This window comes from Pezoporus wallicus, unplaced genomic scaffold, assembly GCF_028554395.1.
Source record: "Pezoporus wallicus isolate ANWC-B61680 ecotype Strahan unplaced genomic scaffold, APGP_CSIRO_Pwel_v1 scaffold_6362, whole genome shotgun sequence".
NCBI lineage: Eukaryota > Metazoa > Chordata > Aves > Psittaciformes > Psittacidae > Pezoporus > Pezoporus wallicus.
The window spans coordinates 7,811,527-7,834,210 of record NW_026637663.1 but is presented as its reverse complement, the minus strand read 5'-3'; the positions used below and the strand labels follow the sequence as shown (position 1 = coordinate 7,834,210).

At 42.1% G+C, this 22,684-nt stretch overlaps 2 protein-coding genes across 3 annotated transcripts in view; one reads left to right on the top strand and one right to left on the bottom strand.

Annotated features, from left to right (window-relative positions):
- The window catches only part of CUNH1orf131 (chromosome unknown C1orf131 homolog), a 9,532-nt gene extending 7,064 nt beyond the window's left edge, over window positions 1–2,468 (bottom strand). The window contains exons 1-2 of the mRNA XM_057406988.1: window positions 2,338–2,468; window positions 1,940–2,199 (exon numbers count right to left, since the gene is read on the bottom strand). Coding sequence (XP_057262971.1) covers window positions 1,940–2,199; window positions 2,338–2,398 — 321 coding nt within the window. The 5' untranslated portion in view covers window positions 2,399–2,468. The remainder of the gene's footprint in view (window positions 1–1,939; window positions 2,200–2,337) is intronic.
- Window positions 2,438–22,684, top strand: GNPAT (glyceronephosphate O-acyltransferase). 2 transcript variants are annotated; one of them, XM_057406987.1, is made up of 16 exons: window positions 2,438–2,698; window positions 6,303–6,491; window positions 8,969–9,145; window positions 10,003–10,132; window positions 12,018–12,145; window positions 12,596–12,671; window positions 13,256–13,407; window positions 13,498–13,628; window positions 14,289–14,512; window positions 16,336–16,581; window positions 17,264–17,343; window positions 19,741–19,881; window positions 20,778–20,877; window positions 20,971–21,064; window positions 22,236–22,297; window positions 22,602–22,684. In XM_057406987.1, exons 1-16 carry the CDS (start codon window positions 2,453–2,455, stop codon window positions 22,643–22,645), a joined length of 2,220 nt encoding a protein of 739 aa, XP_057262970.1. In that variant the 5' UTR covers window positions 2,438–2,452; the 3' UTR covers window positions 22,646–22,684. The 2 variants fall into 2 exon arrangements, with proteins under 2 accessions (XP_057262970.1, XP_057262969.1); XM_057406986.1 differs by having other exon boundaries at window positions 6,300–6,491.

The following is a 22,684-nucleotide window of genomic DNA, read 5'->3' as shown; positions in this document are numbered from 1 at the left end:
AAGCTATTTTGAAAACATTTTATTAACAAGCCTAACACCAGTCTTTTCAGGGAGAAAAAATTAAGTTGTAAAAATTGTTAATAAAAATAACAATCTAGGCCAATTTTGAGAGAAAAGCATGCCAGAAAAAAAAAACAAAAACAAACAAAAAACCACAAAGGTGTATGGATTCAGCCAACTGCTTGGTCAGTCTCTCAAACTTCCCAATTCCAAGGGTCAAACCCCAGACATCAGGAAGTCTCCCTGAATTCAAAACAGCTGTGTTGGCCCTTCAGAGCTTATTTTAGAATTAGGCTTCTGATGTTATGGCCATAAGCTATGAAATCTGGTGGCCAATCAACCAGCAAGGTACCCTCTGCTCTGCATGAAAGGCAGCTCAGCTTCCAGCAAAGCCTCTCCAGGCCTCCTGCTGTTGAAGAAACTCAGCCACAGGTTTTGGTAGCACAATGGGAATTTAGCATCAGCAAACCAAACCAGAGGAGTGAGATCTAATGCCTTCTCACATTGACCAGCCAAATGTGATCACAGAATCATAGAATAGTTAGGGTTGGAAAGGACCTTAAGATCATCAAGTTCCAACCCCCCTGCCGTGGGCAGGGATGCCTCATGCTAAACCATGTCACTCAAGGCTCTGAATAACACGGCCTTGAACACTGCCAGGGATGGAGCATTCACAACTTCCATGGGCAACCCATTCCAGTGCCTCACCACCCTTACAGTAAAGAACTTCCTCCTTAAATCCAACCTAAACTTCCCTTGTTTCAGTTTTAAGCCGTTACCCCTTGTCCTGTCACTACAGTCCCTAATGAAGAGTCCTTCTCTGTTATCCTTGAAGGCCCCCTTCAGATACTGGAAGGCTGCTATGAGGTCTCCACGCAGCCTTCTCTTCTCCAGGCTGAACAGTCCCAACTTTCTCAGCCTATCTTCATATGGGAGGTGCTCCAGCCCCTGATCATCCTCGTGGCCCTTCTCTGGCCTTGTTCCAACAGTTCCATGTCCCTTTTATGTTGAGGGCACCAGAACTGCACACAATACTCTAAGTGAGGTCTCACAAGAGCAGAGTAGAGGAGCAGGATCACCTCCTTCACCCTGCTGGTCACGCTCCTTTTCATGCAGCCCAGCATACGGTTGGCTTTCTGGGCTGCAAGCACACACTGAAGCTGGCTCATGTTCATTTTCTCATCAACCAACACCCCCAAGTCCTCCTCCACAGGGCTGCTCTGAATCTCTTCTCTGCCCAACCTGTAGCTGTGCCTGGGATTGCTCCGACCCAGGTGTAGGACCTTGCACTTGGGCCTCCAAGATGCATGTTCCTTGTGAACAGCCAAGTGGTGGTGTGATACTAGAGAAGAAAAGAATGCTTTGGCAGATCACATCCACACCTACTGACAAGAACAGAGCAGCACACAAAGGGCTTAGGCACAGAAGTAGCCAAGAGCCTTTGCTTCCTGTTCACTGATTTCTCGCTGTAGACAGGACTCTTATTAAGAGTCTATCTGCAGATTGATTTATTTTGTTGGGATAAATCTATTTCAAATATAGGACACATTCCAAGATCTTCTAAAATTGGAAGGAAAAAAAAAAAAGTGTTCAAGTCCTGCCCCTTCTTCAGATGACCCCTATCAGCAGCACTACTGCAAATCTCAGGATTGGATGCTGTCAAGCCTTGCACACACATTGCCAAAGGATCTCGGATTTCCAGCTAGCTGTACTAGCAGGAGGGAAGAAACTCGGCATGGGAGTGGGAATTATGGAAAGTATCTCACAGTTTACAGTGCCAGACCGGGGAAACAGAAAAACTAAATCACAAACATACAGAAACGCTTGTCTCCTTTCAATTGTCACGAGGAAAGGGCATCCCAGTCCAGCTCCTGCTCAGGGTCAAGGCTCCGGGGTGGCTCAAAAAGAAATACCCCGCCCGCCCTCTGCCCGGCCCTACCTGGGTACCGCCGATGGGGGGCGCCGGGGGCCCCTTCTTCTTCCTGCCCCGAAACACCACGACCTCCACAGCCGGCGGCGCGGCAGAGGGCGGCGGGACGGCGGCGGCATCACCCAGCTCCGCCCGCAGCTCCCCGAAGAAGTCGCGGGCCCGGCGCCGCCCGCCCACCGCCAGCTGCGGTTCCCGGCTCTCCTCCGCGGCCGCCGCCCCTGCGCTCACGCCGCTGTCCTCCGCGGCACGCCGAGCACCGGTCTCCTCACCTGCGGGCGGAACACATGCTCCGGGTCAGCTGTGCGCGGCCGCCGTCACCCCGCTCCAGAGTGAGAACGCGCGACCCCGCTTCACCCCCCTGCCCAGCCTCCAGGGAGGGCTCCGCGCCCGCCCGCTCACCCACCCACCCAGGTCATAGAGGGCACCGAGCACCGCCTCCAACCGGCGGCACGGCTCCCGCGACCCCATGGCAGCGGCGGGCGGAAGCGCATTTGATCCCAAGCGGCTCCCGTCGCCCCCAAGATGGCGCCGCCCCTCGCGCTGTGCCCCCGCCCTCCTCCGCGCCTGCCGCAGCGCTCCGGGCAGCCGAGCCGGGGCGGTGCGAGGCGATGGGTACCGCGGGAGGTGGCCGCGGCCGGGAGGCCACTGCGACGGGGTAGGGCGGCTGAGCGGGGCGCGGGGCGGCGCGGAGGAGCGCGCAGGACCATGGCAGCGGCGACAGCGGCAGCGGCACCCGGGCGGGGGCGACGAGGGGCACCCATGTACTCGGTAGGCAGCGTCGAGGAGCGAGGTGCGGTGCCGTCGGGGAAGGGGCTGCCCGCTCGCCCCCGTGCCGGTGCCGTTCACTCTGAAGCGGAGTAACGGTGCGTGGCGCAACCCCTCTTGCCCCTGGCTTGGGGGCCGCGCTCCGGAGGAAGGCTTGCGGGTGTGTCGCGCACGACTTCCCCGGCCTTACCCCCGGTGAGGGGAGGGGGCAAGCGGCGGCGCGGCCTCGGTGAGAGGACTCCACTTTTCGGGATTTGGGCGGTCGAAGCTTCTGCTGGGCCCCATCTGGGGCAGGTCGTGGCTAGACAGGAACCGGACATTTCCCCTCGCAAGTTCACCTTCACTAGGCGGCCTGCTTCTCCTCTCTGGCTGCTTCCCCAGTACCTATAGTGTCAGTCGCGACAGTCGAAGCCCGACGCCGAGCGCTGCTTCTCCCCATATATATGCTGTGAAACGGCAACCGGTTTAAAGAAGGTCGGGCTGGTGGTGGCTTGGGCTCTTCTTGGGAGCAGCAGTGTCCAGCAGCACTGCAGCCAGACCTGGAGGAAGAGGAAGGGCTGGTCGGGGCTGTGGGGGTTCCCTGTGGGAACCAAAGCTGCCAGAAGCCATGAGTTCAGTGCTACAAAATTGCACTAGAGATGGAGTGGCGGAAGCATGTTTTCCCGTGTTACATGATGGAAATGACTATTGACCTTGCTGTTTCACCACAGCTCCTGTGCTAGCCTCAGAGAAGGAGGTATGGGTGCGTGCATTTGGAGGAGGGGACTGGGAAGAGAGGGAAACAGCTCCTGATTTAACCAAAGATTCCTAAACTTGTGTCTCTTGTCTGTATGCTTGTATCCCAAGTGCATCATGAACACCCTTGTTTTGTTGCTTTCAAAGCTTCTTCAGAAGCAGAGGAGTGCCAGGCTTCTGCTGTTTGTCTTTTGTACTTAACCGGTGTTGCAATGACAGTAGACATAACTGGATTTTCTGATGTTAAGGCTTCCAGCAGCCTATTTTCTCAGTGTGCTCTCTCTACCAGTCAGCACCTGAAGCTGGAACAGCAACTTGGCTGTAATGTGTGAAAAGTCTAGTTCTTCCGTTGTGGTTGATAAAGTGTGTGTTTTGGCTCCCTCAGCCCTACTTCAGGACAGAGCGTGAAAATAGCTATTGCCATGGAGAGAAATCAGTTGCACATAAAACCTGTAAACATCGAGTGAAGAGCAGTGATAGCTAGGTGACCTTTCAGTTGGTCATGGCTTTGTCAAACCTCCACTCACCAGAGCTGCGTTAGGGAACGGCTACAGCAGCACGGTGATGGCTGATTGGGTGCTGAATGCTGGGCTGAGTGCTGGGTTTTGTGTAGTTGTACATTGCAGGATTTAAACTTTGGTAATTGACCCAAATGGTGTGTAGATTTTCTGAGCAATGACTTGTCACATACTGACCTAAGTAGGTATGTTCTTAGAGCCAGCTAATGTTTTCTGGTGCTCTTCTGAGATGCTTTTTTTGCTATTACAGAGCACAAGGGATTTTTTTTGTTGTTCTGTTTTGTTTTTAATCAAGGTGGTTGATACAAGGTGTCCATGCCAACAGATGGCTAATACAAACTATTTCCAGTTTTCTTAACAGTTCTTAGCATGCCTGGCCCTTGCAAAGCCAACTAGTTGAAAGCTGTGGAAGAAGAAGGATATAAAACTGATACTAAACCATACAGGTGGAAAAAAAAAACAAACCTTAAAGTTTTGAATTAATATTGGCCTGGGCTTAATACCTTTTATAGGACTGTTTTAAAAGTCCCTGGGGAGTTTGTTCTGCTGCTACTGTGGGACGATTCTCTAAGCTACAGTAGTGCAAAGAAACGTTAGATGATCTACCAAATGCTACTGGAGAATAAGGATGGTATCCAAATTTACTATACTGTGTGTGAAAAATAATATGAGAAGGTCAAACACTATGTTAGGATGTATGCTCTCTGATAAAATGAAATTGGCTTTCAATGCAGTTGAGGCTTTGAAGGACTTTTTGTGGTTCTTGAGTGGAGATACTCCTGCTTTTGAGGCTTTGTTTTGCCAAATTATCTTGTCCTGATGAATGGCCAGGGACTGAATGTTGCTCTCTACTTTAAATGTCAGCTGCACTGACCTGCTGACAGTGAAACCTGATTCCCTCTCCCAAGGCTGAAAACACTGCTGGGCTCTTTGCTTCTCTGTTCCCGGTGTTCTCCCTGGTGTTTGCAGGCCAGGCTTTCCTCTCGGCATCAGAAAAGGTCAGAGCCCATGGAACAGCAGGGTTTATCCTTCATTGTCAGACTGGTTCTGCACAGGTTGTATACAGCGAGGGGAGGCAAGGCAGAATGAATGAAAGGGATGCATGTAACTACCCCGTCAGGTGGTGCTGCAGAAGACATCAGCATTCTTAGTTTTAGTGTGTTCTTCTAATGAGTATGCTTGATCATAACCAATACTGACTGATACCTGCAGCAGGACAGATCTACAATTAATTCTTGATGTACCATTTGATCATTTGACCATTAATTTCCTGCTTAGTGGTGTTGGTTACTCAGAGGCCGTGCTCTGTTTTTACCTAAGTGTGCACCATGTTGCATTTTGATCTTCAAGTGGCTGATAATGCTCTTTTATTTGTTCCTGACTGGCTGTGTTTTATATACCTTGCTGAAAGCCAGCACAAATCACCGAGATCTGAGATATAACTTAAAGTAGCGGGGATTATTTTTTTGTGTTGATGATTATGTTTTTATAAGGTCATTTGTGGCACTGTATTCATGAAGTTGTGAAAGCTGGAATCAAAGGTGGTTCAGTTAATACCTATTAATCATGGAGATGCTGGAGGCAAGGCACTTTAGCTTTCCAAGCCCAGGTATTTTCTCAACTTCCTGCTCTTGGGCAGAATTAAGAAGCATGATGTGGGGTGTTGCGAATATCTGCAGTTGAAAAGGGCTAGGGGTTTTGTTTGGCGGTTTTGTTTTTTGGTGGGTTTTTTAGTTTTTGTCTGCATCATTGTTCCAAGCAGGTAATACTTGTTATGCGCTCTGAGTGTGGAATGCAGACACTTATAGAAAACTAAAAAAAAAAACAAACCCCAAACATTGCAAAAGTATTGCATGTTGGAGCACCTCTCCTGTGAAGACCGGCTGAAAGAGCTGGGTTTGTTCAGCCTGGAGAAGGCTCAGGGGAGATCTCATAGCAGCCTTCCAGTACCTAAAGGGGGCCTACAAGAAATCTGGAGAAGGACTTTTTACAGGGACATGTAGGGATAGGATAAGGGGGAATGGTTTTAAACTGAAAGAGGGGAGATTTAGATTAGATATTAGGAAAAAATTTCTTACTATGAGGATGATGAGGCACAGGAATAGGTTGCCCAGAGAAGTTGTGGATGCCCCATCACTGCAGATGTTGAAGGCCAGGTTGGATGGGGCTTTGAGCAACCTGGTCTAGTGAGAAGTGCCCCTGCCTGTGGCAGAGGGGTTGGAACTCGGTGATCTTCAAGGTTCCTTCCAACCTAAACCATTCTATTATTCTGTGATCATTTTGGTACTGCAGCCAAGCAGACCACTGAATGGATTGAGACAGTGTCTCATTATTTGTTTGTATGTCCCCAGCAGAAAGAGCTCACATCAAAGAAAAGAGATGAGTTTGAAGATATCTTGGAGGAAAGACGATTGTCCAGTGACTTGAGATACGCAATGAAATGTTATACTCCTGTGATCTACAAGGGGCTTTCACCTTGCAAGCCAAATGCTATTAAAAGTGCTGTTCTCCAGTCAGAGCAAGTTCAATATGTTATCAAGCAGGTGAGTCTGGACACTGAGCTGCAAGATGTGGTGGATTTAACATAGCCAAGTTTTGTGTGCCAGCAGGGAAAAAGATTATGGCTGACCTTGTCAAGCATGATTGCTGTACTTCGAAAGACGGTCCAATAAATCAGTAACTTGAGAGCTGTGCTCTTTTGGCAGGAAAAACAAATGTTCATTTACCATGGAGTTGCCACTAAAGCTGTTAGATAGCTGATTTATGAAATAGTGTTTTGATTTTGCAACACTTCACCATCTAATTTATCCCATGTGCTTGACTGGTATTTTTCCTTCTCCGTTGTCTTTGCACAGATCAGCATTATGAAAGACATAAGCACTCTCCGTCTTAGTAGATGCTTTTGTACTTTGAGGATGTCTTGGAGGAATTTTATAGGCTAATGATGCATTTATGAATCAGTCATGAATGCGCCTTCCCCAAAAAAATGAGAGTTAGATTTCATAGAGAATTCTTTAAGTTAGAAACACTAAGGTGTAACTATAGCTTCATTTTAATATGAAAGGCAGCTACTACTTTGTAATTAATAAAATATTTTATAGTCAAACAGGCATATATTTTACATTGTGTTGAAGTGGCTGCAAGAACTCTGTTAGTTAGCAGGGTAATTATTTCCAATATTAATGAAAAATAATTCCAGGCCACTAGAGGTATGTAACATATTGTGGGGAGTCCTGAGTGGCTACCATAACATTTTTCTTTTTCCTTTTTTTTTATTTAAATGGTCAGTGTTACTTATGCTCTATCAAAGCCTGTTACAATGTGACAAACTGGACCATGTTCTACAAAGTAGTCCTGTTGCCATCATGAATGGCTAAGTTGCATGAGATCAAAAAACCCGAATCTTTCAACTTTAGAAATACTAAAACATTTACTGAAAGAACATGTTTTACAGAGGTGTTGACAGAAAGACATCTGTGTGACTTTTTTTCTTCTGAAGTGCTGCTTTTTTGATGAAAAATGATTTTGATGGGTATTTTCCTGGCTGGCATCAAGTGGTTGAAGGGAGTTTAGCAGACCTGCCATTGCAACCTAGTTACCAGCTTTGCACTAGGGATTACTGGAAGTACCTAACTGAGAGGATCTTGGGCAGTATGCCTAACTCTGCAATTAAGTGTGCCTCCTGCCTGGGCAAGGTTTAAAAAGGCATACTAGAATTTGTTCTTGTGACAAATTGCTGGGGTTACTAATGTTCAGTATGGGAAATAAAGTGAATTTGGTTTAGTTTGCTGTATGTGACTGGCCTGTTATTTTGGGTTTTTTTTTTGATTTCTGATTTGGGGGAGTAAATGCTTAGCTCTCTAGTGGATGTGCACTTAATTCACGCAGGATCGACTATGTGGTAAGCCTTTTACTGTGTGGTAATCCTGTTACTGGTGAATGAGAACAATGTCTCCCTACTGAACAACGAGAATAAGGTTTTTTTGCTTCCTAAGAGAGAGTGGTTATTTTAACCACTTTAAGAAGAAAAAAAAACATGTCCACTTGAGCCTTAGAAACTCAGTTATAGCTCTGCAGGATGAAGGATAACACATTTATTAAAACACAATTAAACCACTAGATATGATACTAGGGTAGCATATAAAGGTAGATTGGAGGAGATGGATTTTCTCCTGTGCTCACAAAACAGAAATAATATCTAGGCACTGCTGGCCTCTAAACAGAGCTGTGATTTTTGGAAGTTTTTTTCCTTCTGCCATTCCTTCACTTTCTTCCTCTGTGTTTGGTAAAAGGCATGTTCCTCATTCTGTAACAGTAAAAGACTAACTTTTCCGTTAAATATTTCTAGATTCAAAGCATCAAATAGGAGGGATGACCACTGTCTAAGTCTGTTTTCAGAAACTTCAAAAGGGAATGTGCATAGCAACAGAAAAAACATCATTGATATGCAAACTTTGTAGAGACAGTGCTTTGTATGCTTCAGTTAGCCATTGCCAAAGTAATACATTACAAAGAAGCTGAAGTGTGATAGGGCTGAGGTTTTTCAGCCAAGTAGTAAAATCTAATGCACTTAAACCCAAGTGCACTTCAGAGATTTACTTGTGAATACCTCTGCAAACACAGCTTTCATTTTACGAGTCAAAGAAAATGGCACACAGCCTTCTTCAGGCAGGAAATATTCCTCCAACTTAAATCTCCTCTGAAGATGCTAGAGGTTAAAACATCCAAGTGGTGTGTTTAGGGGAGGGAAATTGTTGCACACACATACCACCACCACCCCTGCCCCGCCGCTGACATCTAAGCTCATTCTCTATTTTAAATAGCTGTAAATTAGTGCTCTGTTGTTGGCTGACACTAAACGGGTTCTGTATGATATATTATCCATGCCTGTCATATAAAATAAAATCTTGCTGACTGTTGCAGTAGTTCTGTAATTGTTGTGGCACATAGAATGGTGTGCATGGGCAATTAAGAGGGATCAACATCTCACTGCTGTTTTGTTTGGTTTGTTTCTCTTTAGTTAGCAAAAGAGACGGGAGAATCACCCGATATCATTCAAGAAGAAGCCATGGAAATCCTGGATGAGATGGGCCACAACATGCAATTAGGAGCTGTCAGATTTTTTGCATTTACTCTGAGCAAAATATTCAAACAACTTTTCCAGAGAGTTTGTGTGAATGAAGAAGGAATGCAGAGAGTGAGTACTCATGGAGGGGGGAGGAAATAACACTCTAGTTGTAATATTTTCATACCAGTCACTTGGACAAAGACTTTAACTTTTGTTCCAAGTAACAAACATGAAAAGCATCGTTTGGAAAAAAAAGACTGCACTTGTGTTTATTACTGTATTTCTTAATAAGGGGGGGGGGGGGGGGGAAGACAGATGATATATAAGTATTTTAAAGGCAAACAGCAAGACTTTTTGTATGTTTTCCAAATGCTTCTTATGGTAATGAATACCATGTGTCAGGGATTCTGTTAGACACTGAGAGAGCTTTTCTCTCTGATATTATATATTTAATAATGTGTTTTGCTGAATTGAGAGTGAAAACCTCATGCTATGTGGCTGAGTGGGTTGGCTGTTCTGCAAAACCTTCATACAGCTAAGAGTGGTGAAACATTGTGTGGCTCTGAGGCAGGAAGTGCCTTAAGTTTCCATCAGTTTCCTGTGGAGCTGTTGTCATTGCAGAATGCTGCTGTTCTGGAAGGTGCAATGCATTCCCTGGAAGACAGCAGTGTCAGCCTTGACAGTCCCTATTTGCTTTCCCATTCCCATCAAAATGGGTTTGAATTAGACTATCACGTAATGAGGTGGCCCTGGCATTTGAGTCCTTTGATGTTTGTGAACCACAGATTGCTAGTCTGGAAGCTACTGCTCCAAGCTTCCTATGGTTCCATTCTGAAACAGGTAGAAGGTATGTGGACAGAGAAACTACCCTCAAACATGTTAATTTCTATTTGTCTTAAGCTCTGTGAAGTTCTGTATTTGCAAATTCCAACAGTCAGTAAATATTGAAACAATATTGTTCTGGTTTTTTTTGGTTGTGGTTTTAGTTGCAACACGCCATTCAGGAGCATCCGGTTGTACTGCTGCCCAGTCATCGAAGCTACGTAGACTTTTTGATGCTGTCTTATTTGCTATATACGTATGACTTGGCTTTGCCTGTCATTGCTGCAGGAATAGGCAAGTATGTTCTTTCAATAATGTTTTCAGGATTCAGACAATTGGTAGCAAGGGGCCTGGTAGCTGCTATAGGTATTTGTGTTTAACTTCTGTTCCAAATATGTCATCTTAAGATCTCCTTGGATGAGATTTCTGCAGTGTCTGAAAGCTTCTCATTGGTGCTGAGTCCAATCAAGATGAGGTTTTTTTATAGCAAGTTTGCCCAGAAGTACCCTATCTGTAGACCCAAGGCTTGGGCAAAGACAGGTGTTATGAAGAATGTCTGCATAGCTTTTTTGGCCTGCGAGCAGGCAAAAACTTGCCCAAAAGCTATCATGTATGCAAACCTTTTGTGATCCTTTATACACTTGTAAGTGCATTCATAGTAGCCAGATATGAAGTGCCAGCACCTTGTGCTTGTTGCTGTTGCAATTGATTCCCTTGAATTATTGGCAAAACTCTGTTACATGAAGTGCTGAGCGCAGATCTGGCTGGGAAATGAAATTTCACATCAGAGGTCACAAGTTTGAACGTACTTAATTGTAAAGCAGATGAAACCAGAATATTTGCGGGAAACAACTTGTGAAGACTTAAAGAGTAAATATATTCTGAATTAATGTGCTTTTCGCAAATCCAGACTCTGGCAGCACTTAACTGAGATAACTGAGCACTTCCTGATCTTGGAATTCCTGGGTATCAAACCAGGTCTTTTAAGCAGGCAGATAACAAGCTCAGGTCTGGTGTAGCACTGTAACGTGCACAGGCATACTAGCAAAGATCTGGGAACCTGTTACTCTACTACTGTGTCTCTTGATTGGTTAGGATAGGTTAGGAAGAGGAATCAAGAGGTTAGGAAGACCAGTAGAAAATCAGCGGAAGCTGGGAGAATGTGCTTTCTAGGGGAGACAAGATTCTGCCAGTCTTTGACTCAGCAATGTCTTTCCTGTGTGATGAAGGTTAGATTCTGGTGAATTCAGAAGCTGATGTCATACAGCTTCCTCAGTCAATGTGTCACAGCTGCTTACCTGTCACATGTTGTTCACAATCTGCTCACATGCTGTCATAGGTATCGGTGTAATCTTTTGCTAAATTTTGGATTAGAGTCGTTTTGAGTTTTGGGCCTCAGAACAGTCTCTTAAGATACTGTTAGTTTAGCTGAGAGGGATTTTTTTAGTGATTAACATTTTTCTAAGTGTTTTGGGGTCAGAGTTCTTCAGAATTAGGGACTTGCAGCTTGATTATACTGCTGCATGTGTGTATTTTAAATTCATCTGGAGAAAACATGCTTTTCTATTGTTGTAGTTGCATTTGCTGCATGTTGTGTTACAGGTTCATAAGATGCATTTTACAAACTAACTCTCAAAGTGGTACTTGTGCTGAGTGGAGAAATGCTCTCCTAATATCAGTGGTAGGTGCCTCTGCTTTGTTAGTTATCACTTGGCTTCAAGTAGCGTATGGATAGATCTATGAGGATTAGCTAAGGGAAGGTAAACAGTTGTCAGTTACACCAAAGTACATGCTTATATAGTACATTAGCAGGAATCTAGTTGATGCTGTGATTGTGTTTATGTCTCAGGAGCAAATCAGATTAGAGGCACAGATGTGGTGTAGGCTTGAGGTCTGTGATAGGATGTGTTTCAGTTCCTGTTTGTGGGGTGGTGATGGGAAGCACTGGACATGCAGCCACCATCCTGGCTGGGAGGTTGAGTATGCAGCAGGAGGGTGTAAGTAAGGGAGGGGCTAGAGTCTATGTTGTGGTGAGTGAGGGAGCTTAGGAGAGTAAGGAAAAAAAGGTTTATTCTGGTAACTGAATCAGTGTGTTAGAGAAAGTGGTTGATTCTGCTGGTTGATATTAATCAGTAAGTTTTGTGTGTGTGATTTTGGTTTTTGTTTGATTGTTTTTCAGATTTCCTAGGAATGAAAATAGTTGGTGAGCTGCTACGAAGGGCAGGTGCCTTTTTTATGCGACGTTCCTTTGGTGGAAACAGACTCTACTGGGCAGTGTTTTCTGAATATGTTAAAATGATGTTAAGGGTAAATAAATTACTGAACTCTCAAAATGTGTTCTTGAGAAATACTCTGTTGGAATGATGCATGTGAAATATGCAAATGGTATAGCTGTGTGATTGAAATTCTTCACTGTGATCTGATTAAATGTATTTTACCTCAGAACTGCTGAGGATGAAGCGTATGCGTGCACTCTATTGGTATGGTTCAGCAGTAGGCAGTAAATAAATTGCTGCTCATCAGTTGCTTTGGATCATGTGCTTATATCATGACAGACACAATATTTTTTTAACTGTATGTGGCAAATACAATGACTGAATATAGGCTTTGAGATGACTGGAGTTAGACAGGCATGGCTTCCATAAAAAAAAACAACCCTTGCTTGCATTTTAAGTACTTAAAACTATTTGAGGGAAGTAATGAAGACATGGTTGTTTTTTTTCTGACCACCTCTTTTGTTTCGTTTTATTTTTGAAGAATGGCTATGCGCCAGTTGAATTTTTCCTTGAAGGGACTAGAAGCCGCACCGCCAAGACTTTGACTCCAAAGTTTGGTACGTTTGTTGAAAACTCAGAACTTTCTATGATTATTAGTGTTTTCATCAGTGGCTATGTGCTTCATAAGTCCTTCAGACAGGAAGGGATGTTAAAGTGGTGGGAAATTGGTGAGGTCTGTCAGGGTAGTGGAAAATGCTGTGATTGGAGTTCCAAGGCCATACAGGGAAAGGCAATACACTCTACTCTCTTACACTCTACTGCTTTCTCCCCCCTTTGCTCCATTGTGTAGTTAACTGCATAACTGTTCACCCTTTTCTTTATGGAAAATAGGTGTCCCCTGAGAAGCAGAGAAATGTTGTAAGCTAACTGTAAAAGCAATGGGGAATCATTAGAAGGAAAATGCTGAGAGAGCACAGAGCAGTGCTGCTGACAAGAGCATAAATGGCTGTCCAGATATATGGCTTACATTTACCTTCTGGTTTAAAGTTTGGGCAGTGTCTTGTGTTTCTGCTTGCTTGGAGAACAGGCACAGTGCACACCCATTAGCAGTTTTAGAATTTGAAGATAATCTTTTTCAAAGTTGAATTGCATTTGCTTTTCCCTCCTTGAAAAAGACGAGTGACTTCTTTCCAATTTGCAGGTCTTCTCAGCATTGTGATGGAACCATTTTTTAAACGTGAAGTCTTTGATACGTACCTTGTTCCCATCAGCATCAGCTATGAGAGGATATTAGAAGAATCCCTCTATGCATATGAACTCCTAGGAGTCCCAAAGCCCAAAGAATCTACATCTGTATGTAAATTCCTTAAGAATGGCACATAGGTGAATGTATACACACCCTGTAGCACCAAAATTTGAATTTTGCTCTTCCCATTTTCATAGGGGTTGTTAAAAGCCAGAAGAATCCTCAGTGACAATTTTGGTACCATACATATCTACATTGGCCAGCCAGTATCACTTAGAACCTTGGCATCTGGGAGAATAAATCGGTGCCCATACAATTTGGTTCCCAGGTACCACATCTTTCTGTAGTGTATACACATGAAAAGCATTTGTTTAGTCCTCACCTATGTAAAATAATTAAGGTGTTCTCTTGTACTTTGTTTTTAACTACTGTCACCTCCCCTCCATCTGACTATTTAGACCGCCAAACCTGTTTTGTCTGGGCAGAGGTTTATCGTGATTGTAATTGAGTGTTTCTGAAACAGGTTGTTACTGACATAGCTTTGTACTGTGTTGAGGAGATGCCATTTTTAAATTTAATGATGATGCATGAGCCAACCAAAACTCCATTTTCTGAGATTTCAGTGGTTTTGCTACTTAAAAGTTCCGTCTTTCTCTCCCTTATTGCTTTATTTCTGCAAACAGTTAGGTGTTCGTGTGCCAGGGAGCTGTAACTATGACTGGATTGGGTGCTTTTTGCAATTTGTTGCATAAAACATTAAGCTTTTGAATTTTATTTGACAATAGCAAGTGTACAGTTATCAATAGAGATCTATTTCAAATACTGTCTGAAAGCTACTGATGTTTTTCTCTGTGCTTCTCAGTAGTATAGATGCTGGGTGCTATGAAGTAGTTATGGGTATGGGAGCAATACAAGAGAAAGAAGGATGGGTGTGATTTATATTTAGTTTTTTTGAGCTCTTTACCTTGAACTGCATTGTTCTTTCCAGGCATCTTCCCCAAAAGCCATCTGAGGATATCCAAGAATTTGTCAGTGACGTAGCTTACAAAATGGAGCTTCTGCAAATAGAAAACATGGTTTTGAGCCCATGGGTGTTAGTTGCTGCTGTCCTGCTCCAGAATTTGCCAGCCATGGATTTTGAGCTTCTAATAGAAAAGACCGTGTGGCTTAAAGGCTTAACACAGACTTTTGGAGGATTCATTGAATGGCCTGGTATGCAAAATATGTGTTATTTCTATTGCTTTTGTTGCTCATGAAGGATAAACTGTATTTCTGTGGAGGCAGTGTATGGTGACAACTTTACAGAACATTTTCTTGGAATTGTAAATGGATTTTATGAAATGCTAAAAATGATGCTAAAACATGGAAGGTTTGACTTAGTTTGTAGAAGATCATACTTTAAAAACCAGCTTGGTGGAAGCAGAACAGATGTTTTATTGTTATATCCCAAAGAGTGGAATGAGGAAGAAATTAAAAGGTACTTGTATTAGAGTATGAGGTTTGCCTAGTGTTTGTCTTTTTGAACCTTACGTCAGCCCAGGCAATTCCATGATCTGCAGCAGTTAACTTAGTGGAACACTATAGTTATTGCTTGATATTGACTGTGGTAAAAATTGTTACTGTGGCGAAGAACTAGCAGAAACAAATGGGTGAGAGAAAATCAAAACTGTAAGTTATCTGTTTATTTTTACATTTTTACTTTATCCCCAGAAACAGTGGTGAAGTAGATCTTCTTCAAAGAAGTAGGCTTCTTTGGTGGTTTTATTTATACATTTATACACACATACACTCTTTTTAATATACACAATGTATACATGCATATTGGCTACTGAAGGGTTGAGTCTCCTTCCAAACTTTCTTAACAGTTGTTTTAAACTTCCCTGTGTGAGCCAAGGTGACACAGATAGTTAATTTTAGAGCCTCAGGACATAAGTAGTAAAGACAGCAAAGTAAAAATACTGCGTAGTGCAAGTACATTTATCTTATCAGCGCAGGTAGACTTAATCCATGGATCTTTGCTTCTGTAGTTGTGTATAATCAAGGCTCTCTCTCACTACTGCAGTAAAGAAATAGGAGCAAGCTAGAGTTACAACAAAATTCTGTTGTTTCTGGAAGAAAACCACTTCTCCTTTCAGGGATTTGCACTGCACTAAATGCAGACAAGGTCTGCTTCTGCCAGACTGGTAAAAGGAAGAATTTAATGGCCACATTTGAACATCATTTTGAATCTTATTGCACAGTAAACTGAAAAACATACTACATTTGGGTTTGCTTATATATTGTGTTTATTTTCTTAGCAACAATGAATAAGCTTTTGTTTTAGTAGAATTGTGCTATAGTCGTGGAATAGCAAACAGGCATGGTAACAAAATAGAGGAATGACAACTACTGAGCAGATTTTGTTGGAGTGTGCTGGCCCCGCTCTAGGTATCAGTTGCATAGAAACAGGGTTCATTGTTTTGTTTTGGATTGACAATAACTTGAAAGAATAAATACATTTTAAAGGCTAATTTGGCGATATCACCAAGTCAGCAACTACATGTACCCTGTCCATTCTTGTCTCCAAACAGCTTGTTGTTTCTGCCTTTGTCATGCTGCTTGGTGTTTACAGGCAGAACATCTGCTTGGCTGTTAGAAATTTTATATTAAAAACAGGAACTGCAAAATCATTTGCTCAAAATTCTGCTTCTTATTGCACTGAGAAACTTGGGAGCTTTAGCAAAACTGGAACGAAGTAGGCTGAAGGAGCAAAGAAAATTCAAGGTGATTGTATGTGAAATCTGTGTTAGCAAGCGAAAGAATTTAAAGTGATTTAATTACAGAAATGTCTGAAATTTGTTCTCTCCACCTCATACTACACATAGGCTGCAAATTCCTGGTGTGGGTTATTTTAGAACATCTCTCTAACTGAACATGTTTGATGTAATAATTACTCTTCGATCATAAAATTTGATGAAATACTGGTGCATTTTAGATTCCTTCAATAGAGTTATGTCCCCTTTTGCATCTTCCCAAGTATTGTGTTTTCCTGCTAGATAACCTGTGTGCCAAAAAAGCAGTCATGTCTGGCCTCACCCTGCATTCCAACATTGCTCGCCTTGTCGATGGCCATGTGGTCCTAAATGACAAAGGAGTGGAAGATGGAGCTGTAGGGGAGATCGTCTTCAAGCATGCCCTGGCCATCCTCATGTGTGCCACCTACAGAAACCAGCTGCTGAATGTGTTTGTGCGTCCCTCTCTGGTGGCAATTGCCTTGCAGATGACACGCAGCTTCAGAAAAGGTATGTTTTGGGTAGGTAGCTCTGACAGTCTGTGGGCTGTGCTCCATGTACTGTCAGCTGTCAGAGAAGCACGAGGTTCCTGCAGCTGCTAGTGGCAGCTACCTAGGATCCTGGATAAGGTCCCATGGCACCAGGTGGATATGTTGGGAAGGGACAGAGGTATTTTGTTTGGCTTTTCTGTTTGTTTACCCTCTGGTATTTTTGAAAGTACCCTGAGAAGGTAGGGTTAAGATGAGCAGGTCCCAGTTCCCAAGTGTCTAATTTTGTTGGTGTTCAGCAGGCTAGCTTTCTGGGTTACAAATTACACTTGCATAGTGCAGCTAGTTCTCAGTCTTCTTTTCCCATTACTGCTTCTGAAGTATTTCAGTGTTTTCCAATACTTGGCTCTTAAAGAAACTTTCAGAACACATACCTTAGTTCTGTGCAACATCTGATTATGTGGTATTTAATGCATGTTTTGAGAAGGTACAACCCCCAGTTTTTTCCGCTTGGTAACAATTGAATCAAGTGCTTAGGGGACTTCCTGTTGTGTTGTAGTAGTTTCTGCTGTATATGTATGTATGCTTTTAATATCAAGTCCATTTTATTTGAAATAGGTACTAAAATAAGGACTAAGTGGCTTTTCACTTGTGTGTTTTAAATTAGATTTTTAAACAATAGTACTTTACAATATTTTTTTCAGAGGAAGTCTATAACTACTTCAGCTTCTTGAGAGATGTTTTTTCTGATGAGTTCATCTTCTTTCCTGGCATTTCATTGAAGGTAAAAGCATCCTTTACACAAAAACAGTGATAGTAACACAGCCAACTAAAATAGTATCTGATTGCAGGGCTCTGCCAAACAAGTGCTTTGTGATAAACACCTAAAGTGATATCAGCTTGATCTGTAAGTGGGAGGGAGAGCTTAAAGGGGGATCATTTGGTTAGTTGTGAAACATTGACTGAATCCACAAGGTTGCATATGCAATCTTCCCATCCCTTCCATTAAAACCCTAAAAATCCTGAAACTGCCCAATTCTGAACTATTAAAATTAACTGTAGCAGAAGTTTGGTTTTTTTTCATAAAGCTATCAGTCTTCGGGCACAAATTTTAAAATATATGAAAAGCAGTCTTTTAAATGAAGTTTAAACACTGTCCTCCTGCTCTGCAGTTATGAAAGAGACCTTAGGCTGTGAAGAAAAAAAAGCGATTTAATTGAATTCTGTCACAGTGTGGACATGTTCTGTCAATGCAGAAACAAAACAGGGAAAATGGGAATTCTCATTGAGTGTACACCAGGATTTTTCCTAAAAGCTCTTGCAGACCGTGTAGCAGAGGGGCACTGCTGCTCTTTCAGAAAGTTAAACTGTAGGTATTATACCAGTTAATGATCAACTATTGTGTGCCCTTGTTATCTTTGACAGACAGAGTATGCAATTTGAAATTTAAGTACCTATTGTCCTCTGGTTGATTATACTCCTCCTAGTGCAGCTGTGATCAGTTGTTTTGTGTAGCTCCATGTGTGTGGTCTTGATGGTAGGGATACCAGAGGACTCTGCCAACACCCAGTGCCCCATCTGTTAAAGTGTGCCTCCATACCCACTTCTTGACTACTCAGCATGGCAGTATCCACTCTGTGGCTAACATTCCTCTGATACCTTGAACTCTGAAGGTTTTGATGTTCATGGTGTTGAGCCCTTGTAGCTTTTTATTGCTGGCATTTATCTTGTGTAGATGTATATAGTACTTTGTAAGCCCTATGAGGGAAGTGCTTATAGTAAAGGCTGATTTAAATTTCTGCAGCCACAATCTTCTACAGAGTTGTGGTGGTGCACCTTGTGAAGGTTTTTGAAGTGAGAACTTTCCTAATGGCATAACTGTGTTCCTTATGAGAGTCTTATGGAAGCTTCAGTTGTATCTTATTTGCTTGAAAAGAGTTTCCCCTCTTTTCACCCCACACCCCATACAACCATTACTCAGACAAAGCCAGTATTGTTCCTGCATACTGCCTTATTATAGGGCACAGTAGAACTTGCTATGTTGGTTTGTACACATCCTGCTGGGTTGGAGCTGGCTCTAGTCCAGACAGAGGGAACTGCAGGTGAGCACAAGTTTATCAGTAAAAACCCTGTTTCAATGTCATACCCAATATCAACTGGTATGTCCATGTGTAGTTTTTATTTGGATTTAAAACTGATTAAATGTGACTTTTATCAATGCAAAGGCCAAATATCTGATGGTAAGGTTTGTGATCTTTCCTGCACTAAGAAAGAGATAAGTATAATTTTCACAGGAATATTCAAGACTTGCAACTATATTAAAATCTTGTAGATTTTTGTTTTATATTGAAGAGAATGGGGCCTTTTTCAAAAGGCTTACTGGCACCATTAGTTGCCTTTTGCACCTTTTCTTAAGTACCAAAACCAAGCAGGGAACAGGAAGGTGACTGGCTATGACTGACTTTACTGCATTCAAGTGAAAGAGTTGCTATTATATTAAGGGATCTCTTAGCAATCTCTGAGCAGTCTACTCCTCTAGTCATCCATGTGTCTGTCATGTCTGCATTCAAACTCCTTGTGTTCTCTGCCATGTCTATGTCCTATCCCCTCATGTTCTCTGCATGTGTGTCCTGTGCCTCCACCCCCTTATGCCAATACTGGCAGTAAAATGATTCTGTCATTGATGTTTCTGTAATTTTTAACTTTTGGCCATTGCATTGCCTCTCTTGTAGAAGGCAGGTCAGTGAACTATGTTACCATCTATTGCAAACAGCGGACATGAGATAAGGGCAAACCTGACTTGAAAAATAAATAAAAAACACTCACAGAAAAAAAAACCAAAACCAACAAACCAAAAACCCTTAAGCCAGAGAACCTGACCCTATTCTGACAAAATCATGTGGGAGCTTAGTGTGGCTGTTAAAATAGCAGCCACAGGCACTTTCTCTGCTCCTAGGCTTGTTGAGCATCAAGATAGAGCTGTATTTAAGAAGACATTTCCACTGCCTTTTTGTAAGGGTATTTCTGGTATATAGGAAAACTTTGGTTCAAGTCTCTTGAGAACCGAGTTCAGAAATGGAAGTGGTGTCCTGTTGTATAGTTTTTGTGGTTTGATTTCATGCGAAAAGGCAACTGCACTTATTGTAGATATTAAAATTTCAGTTATGCTTCTCTTCCCCAGGATTTTGAGGAAGGATGTTTTCTACTTACAAAATGTGATGCCATTCAAACAAATCAGCAGGAAATCTACCCAACGAACAAAGGAAGTTTTATAGTATCTTTCTTGTCAACTATGTTCAGACCTTTTGTGGAAGGTTATCAGGTATGCTGTTCTTTGGAAATTTTCTTTTTTCTCTCCTGTGTTTTATAGGGAAAGCAGGAGAGCTGTGATACTTCTGGAGTATAAATAGTGACTGTTTGCATGGCTGGGGAGTGCAAGAGTTGAGAAATAGCAGTGATAAATATCTTAAACACAACCCCAGGATCCTGATTTCAGCTTTTGGCTTAAACTTTACCAGTTACAGTAACTGCTTTGTTATGTGCTGGCCCACTGTGGGTTTATAAGCTTCATGGGGAGTGTGCTGCTAATAGGTTCATTGTGCTTTCTTAGGACGAGCTCTTGCTTAATTCATTTTGTGTGGGCTGTCCTATTGGGTGTGGAAATGAGTTTGCATCTCATTATCTAATAGCTTTTTGAGGACTCATTAATTGCATCCATATCTTTTAATTGTTTTGGTTTTCCAAGGTTTTTAATAAGACTAAACACTTACATTGCATACTTGCATATTGCTTATTAATTAACAGGAGGCTAAAACCTCAGGTATGTCCATGTAAGACTGGTGAGACTGTAGACTATTTGAACCTAGTGGAAACTGTTAATGATCTGGTATAAGACTTGGGCTGAACTGTAGTGATTTGCCCATTTTTTTTTCCCATCTGTAAAACAGGTATTGCTTTAAAAAAAAACCAGACAACAACACAGTTTTGGTTGTGAGAACAGGGATGGTAAATTAATGTCTAAGGTAACTATTACAGTAATACGGAACCTTATTTTAATGTTAGGATTCTCATGCTCTGTGCAATAATACCTTTTGAGTTCCTTTCCTACACTTTTCAAAGTGTAATTATTACTTACCAATGAAGACACATCTGTGTGTAATTCATAACAAGCTGATAATCAAAAGGAAAGAAGTGCTAATTTTTTTTTTTAAATGTTAGTTAATTTTCAGATACCTCACAAAGGAAGCAAAAGAAGCCTTTACAGAGAAGCAGTTTATACCTGGAGTCCGCAACTTTGTTTTTCAACTTCTTGAAAAGGGTGTGTACAGCTGTTCTGCAATAGGGTATTACAAGTGTAGCCTGTTAATGGTCAGTGATAAGACTTTTAATTATGCTTCTGCTTTCTCTGTAGGGAATACACAGTGTTATGAAGCATTGTCTTCTGACATGCAGAAAAATGCCTTAGCAGCTCTTGTACAACTAGGTGCAGCAAAGAAGAAGAAAATGTAAGTAACATTGTTTTTTCGGTGTATAAAAGTCAGTGGGTGGTCTTACTGGCAATTCCTGATGGCTGATCAATTAGTGTGAAGTGCCTGCCTGAGCACCAGTCAGCTGAAGGTTTATTGGATTCACATGAGTCACGATGAAGACCCAGGTCCTTACTTTCTGTAAGTGCTGTAGAAGCAGAATGGCATCCCCTCATTGTGAAAAGACTCCCATGGGACCCATCTAACTCACTAGTAGGTTTCTTCTGACTCCCTTTATCTTTTGGTTTTCAAAGGTTTTCCCAAGGCTTCGATAAGCAAAGAGAACAGTCCTGCTTATTTTAAATAGAAGAGTTACTCTGTGTTACAATAAGCCTCATCAGAAAATATAGGCAATAATCAGGAATACTAATTTGGGGGGGGGGGGGGGGTGTCAGCACTGACATCTCAAAGCAATTTGACAGCTTAGTCATTAAAGTCTTTTAACACAGTTCATAGTTTATAGGCCTAAGATTAAAAACCAACTGTTACACAAAAGTACAGTGACACAATTTCCTGTTATCAAATTAATGTCTCATAGAGCTTCTTACTGTATTTAAAAGTAGGACCATGAAAGCTCCTCATACAAGTCCACAGTCTTGAGTGTTTCACAGAATGTAGTTGGCAGCTGATGACCCCAAGCTATTTGCTTGTGCCTCTATTATGGAAATGAATTGGTTAAGGTTTGTAGTGCTCTTGAAAAGTACACAAAGTGCTGTTGTTGTTATGTCCCCAGCCGCCTGACTGTGCTAAATACATGTCTGTAGCTAAATTCCCCTTTCAAGTAAAAGGAATAAATCAAGTGCAACAGAATTTGTCATCATCTGAAGATTTGGTTCAATTTCACAGATAGTCTTGAAAATTATATGATTGAAAACAAACAAAAGATTCTCTTCCTGCACTTGTCCCTAATAAAAATCAAGAGGAGAGAGAGACATGAGCACTGTGAGCAAGAGGAAGGATAAAAAAAACTGTAACTGTCCTTAAGTACAATCTGCTTAGGAGTCTGCCATGTCATTAAAATTAATATGTATGCTGGTAGGATGAAAAATTATGATGGAATTATGAAAATGTGTAATTCAGATTATTTGCGTAGAAACGACAGGAATAAGAAATGCCAATTGAGGAAACTTTTTTCTCCTTTTAACTGTAGGTCCAGTGGGTTCACTTACAATGTAAATCAAGAAGCTGTTAATAAAATCCTGGATATGTTTGGTAAGTGTTCTCTGTTCAATTTGAAGAGAGCTCCTCAAGTTATAAATTAGTTTGGACAATACACATAGATTAGATGCAGTGTTTTGTCCCTACTAGTTCCTTAGATTTATCTGTATAAAAATCCTCATGATTTTTTTCTGTTATTGTTTTACAATACTTTTTCTGGTGTCATTGACTGCAGCTTTGAATCTCCCTTCTTTATTTGGAACACTGTGCAACCCAGTGATCAAGGAAAATAAGGGAAAAAGTAGTTTAATGGGGTGGTATTTACACCATTTTGCTGAGTGTTAACTCTTTTCATTAGATGCCAGGATACCTGTACAGAAGCCTGTGGCTGCACGACTCTGAGTGGTTCCTGATGCTGTGAGTAGATGGGAGCACCTGCTG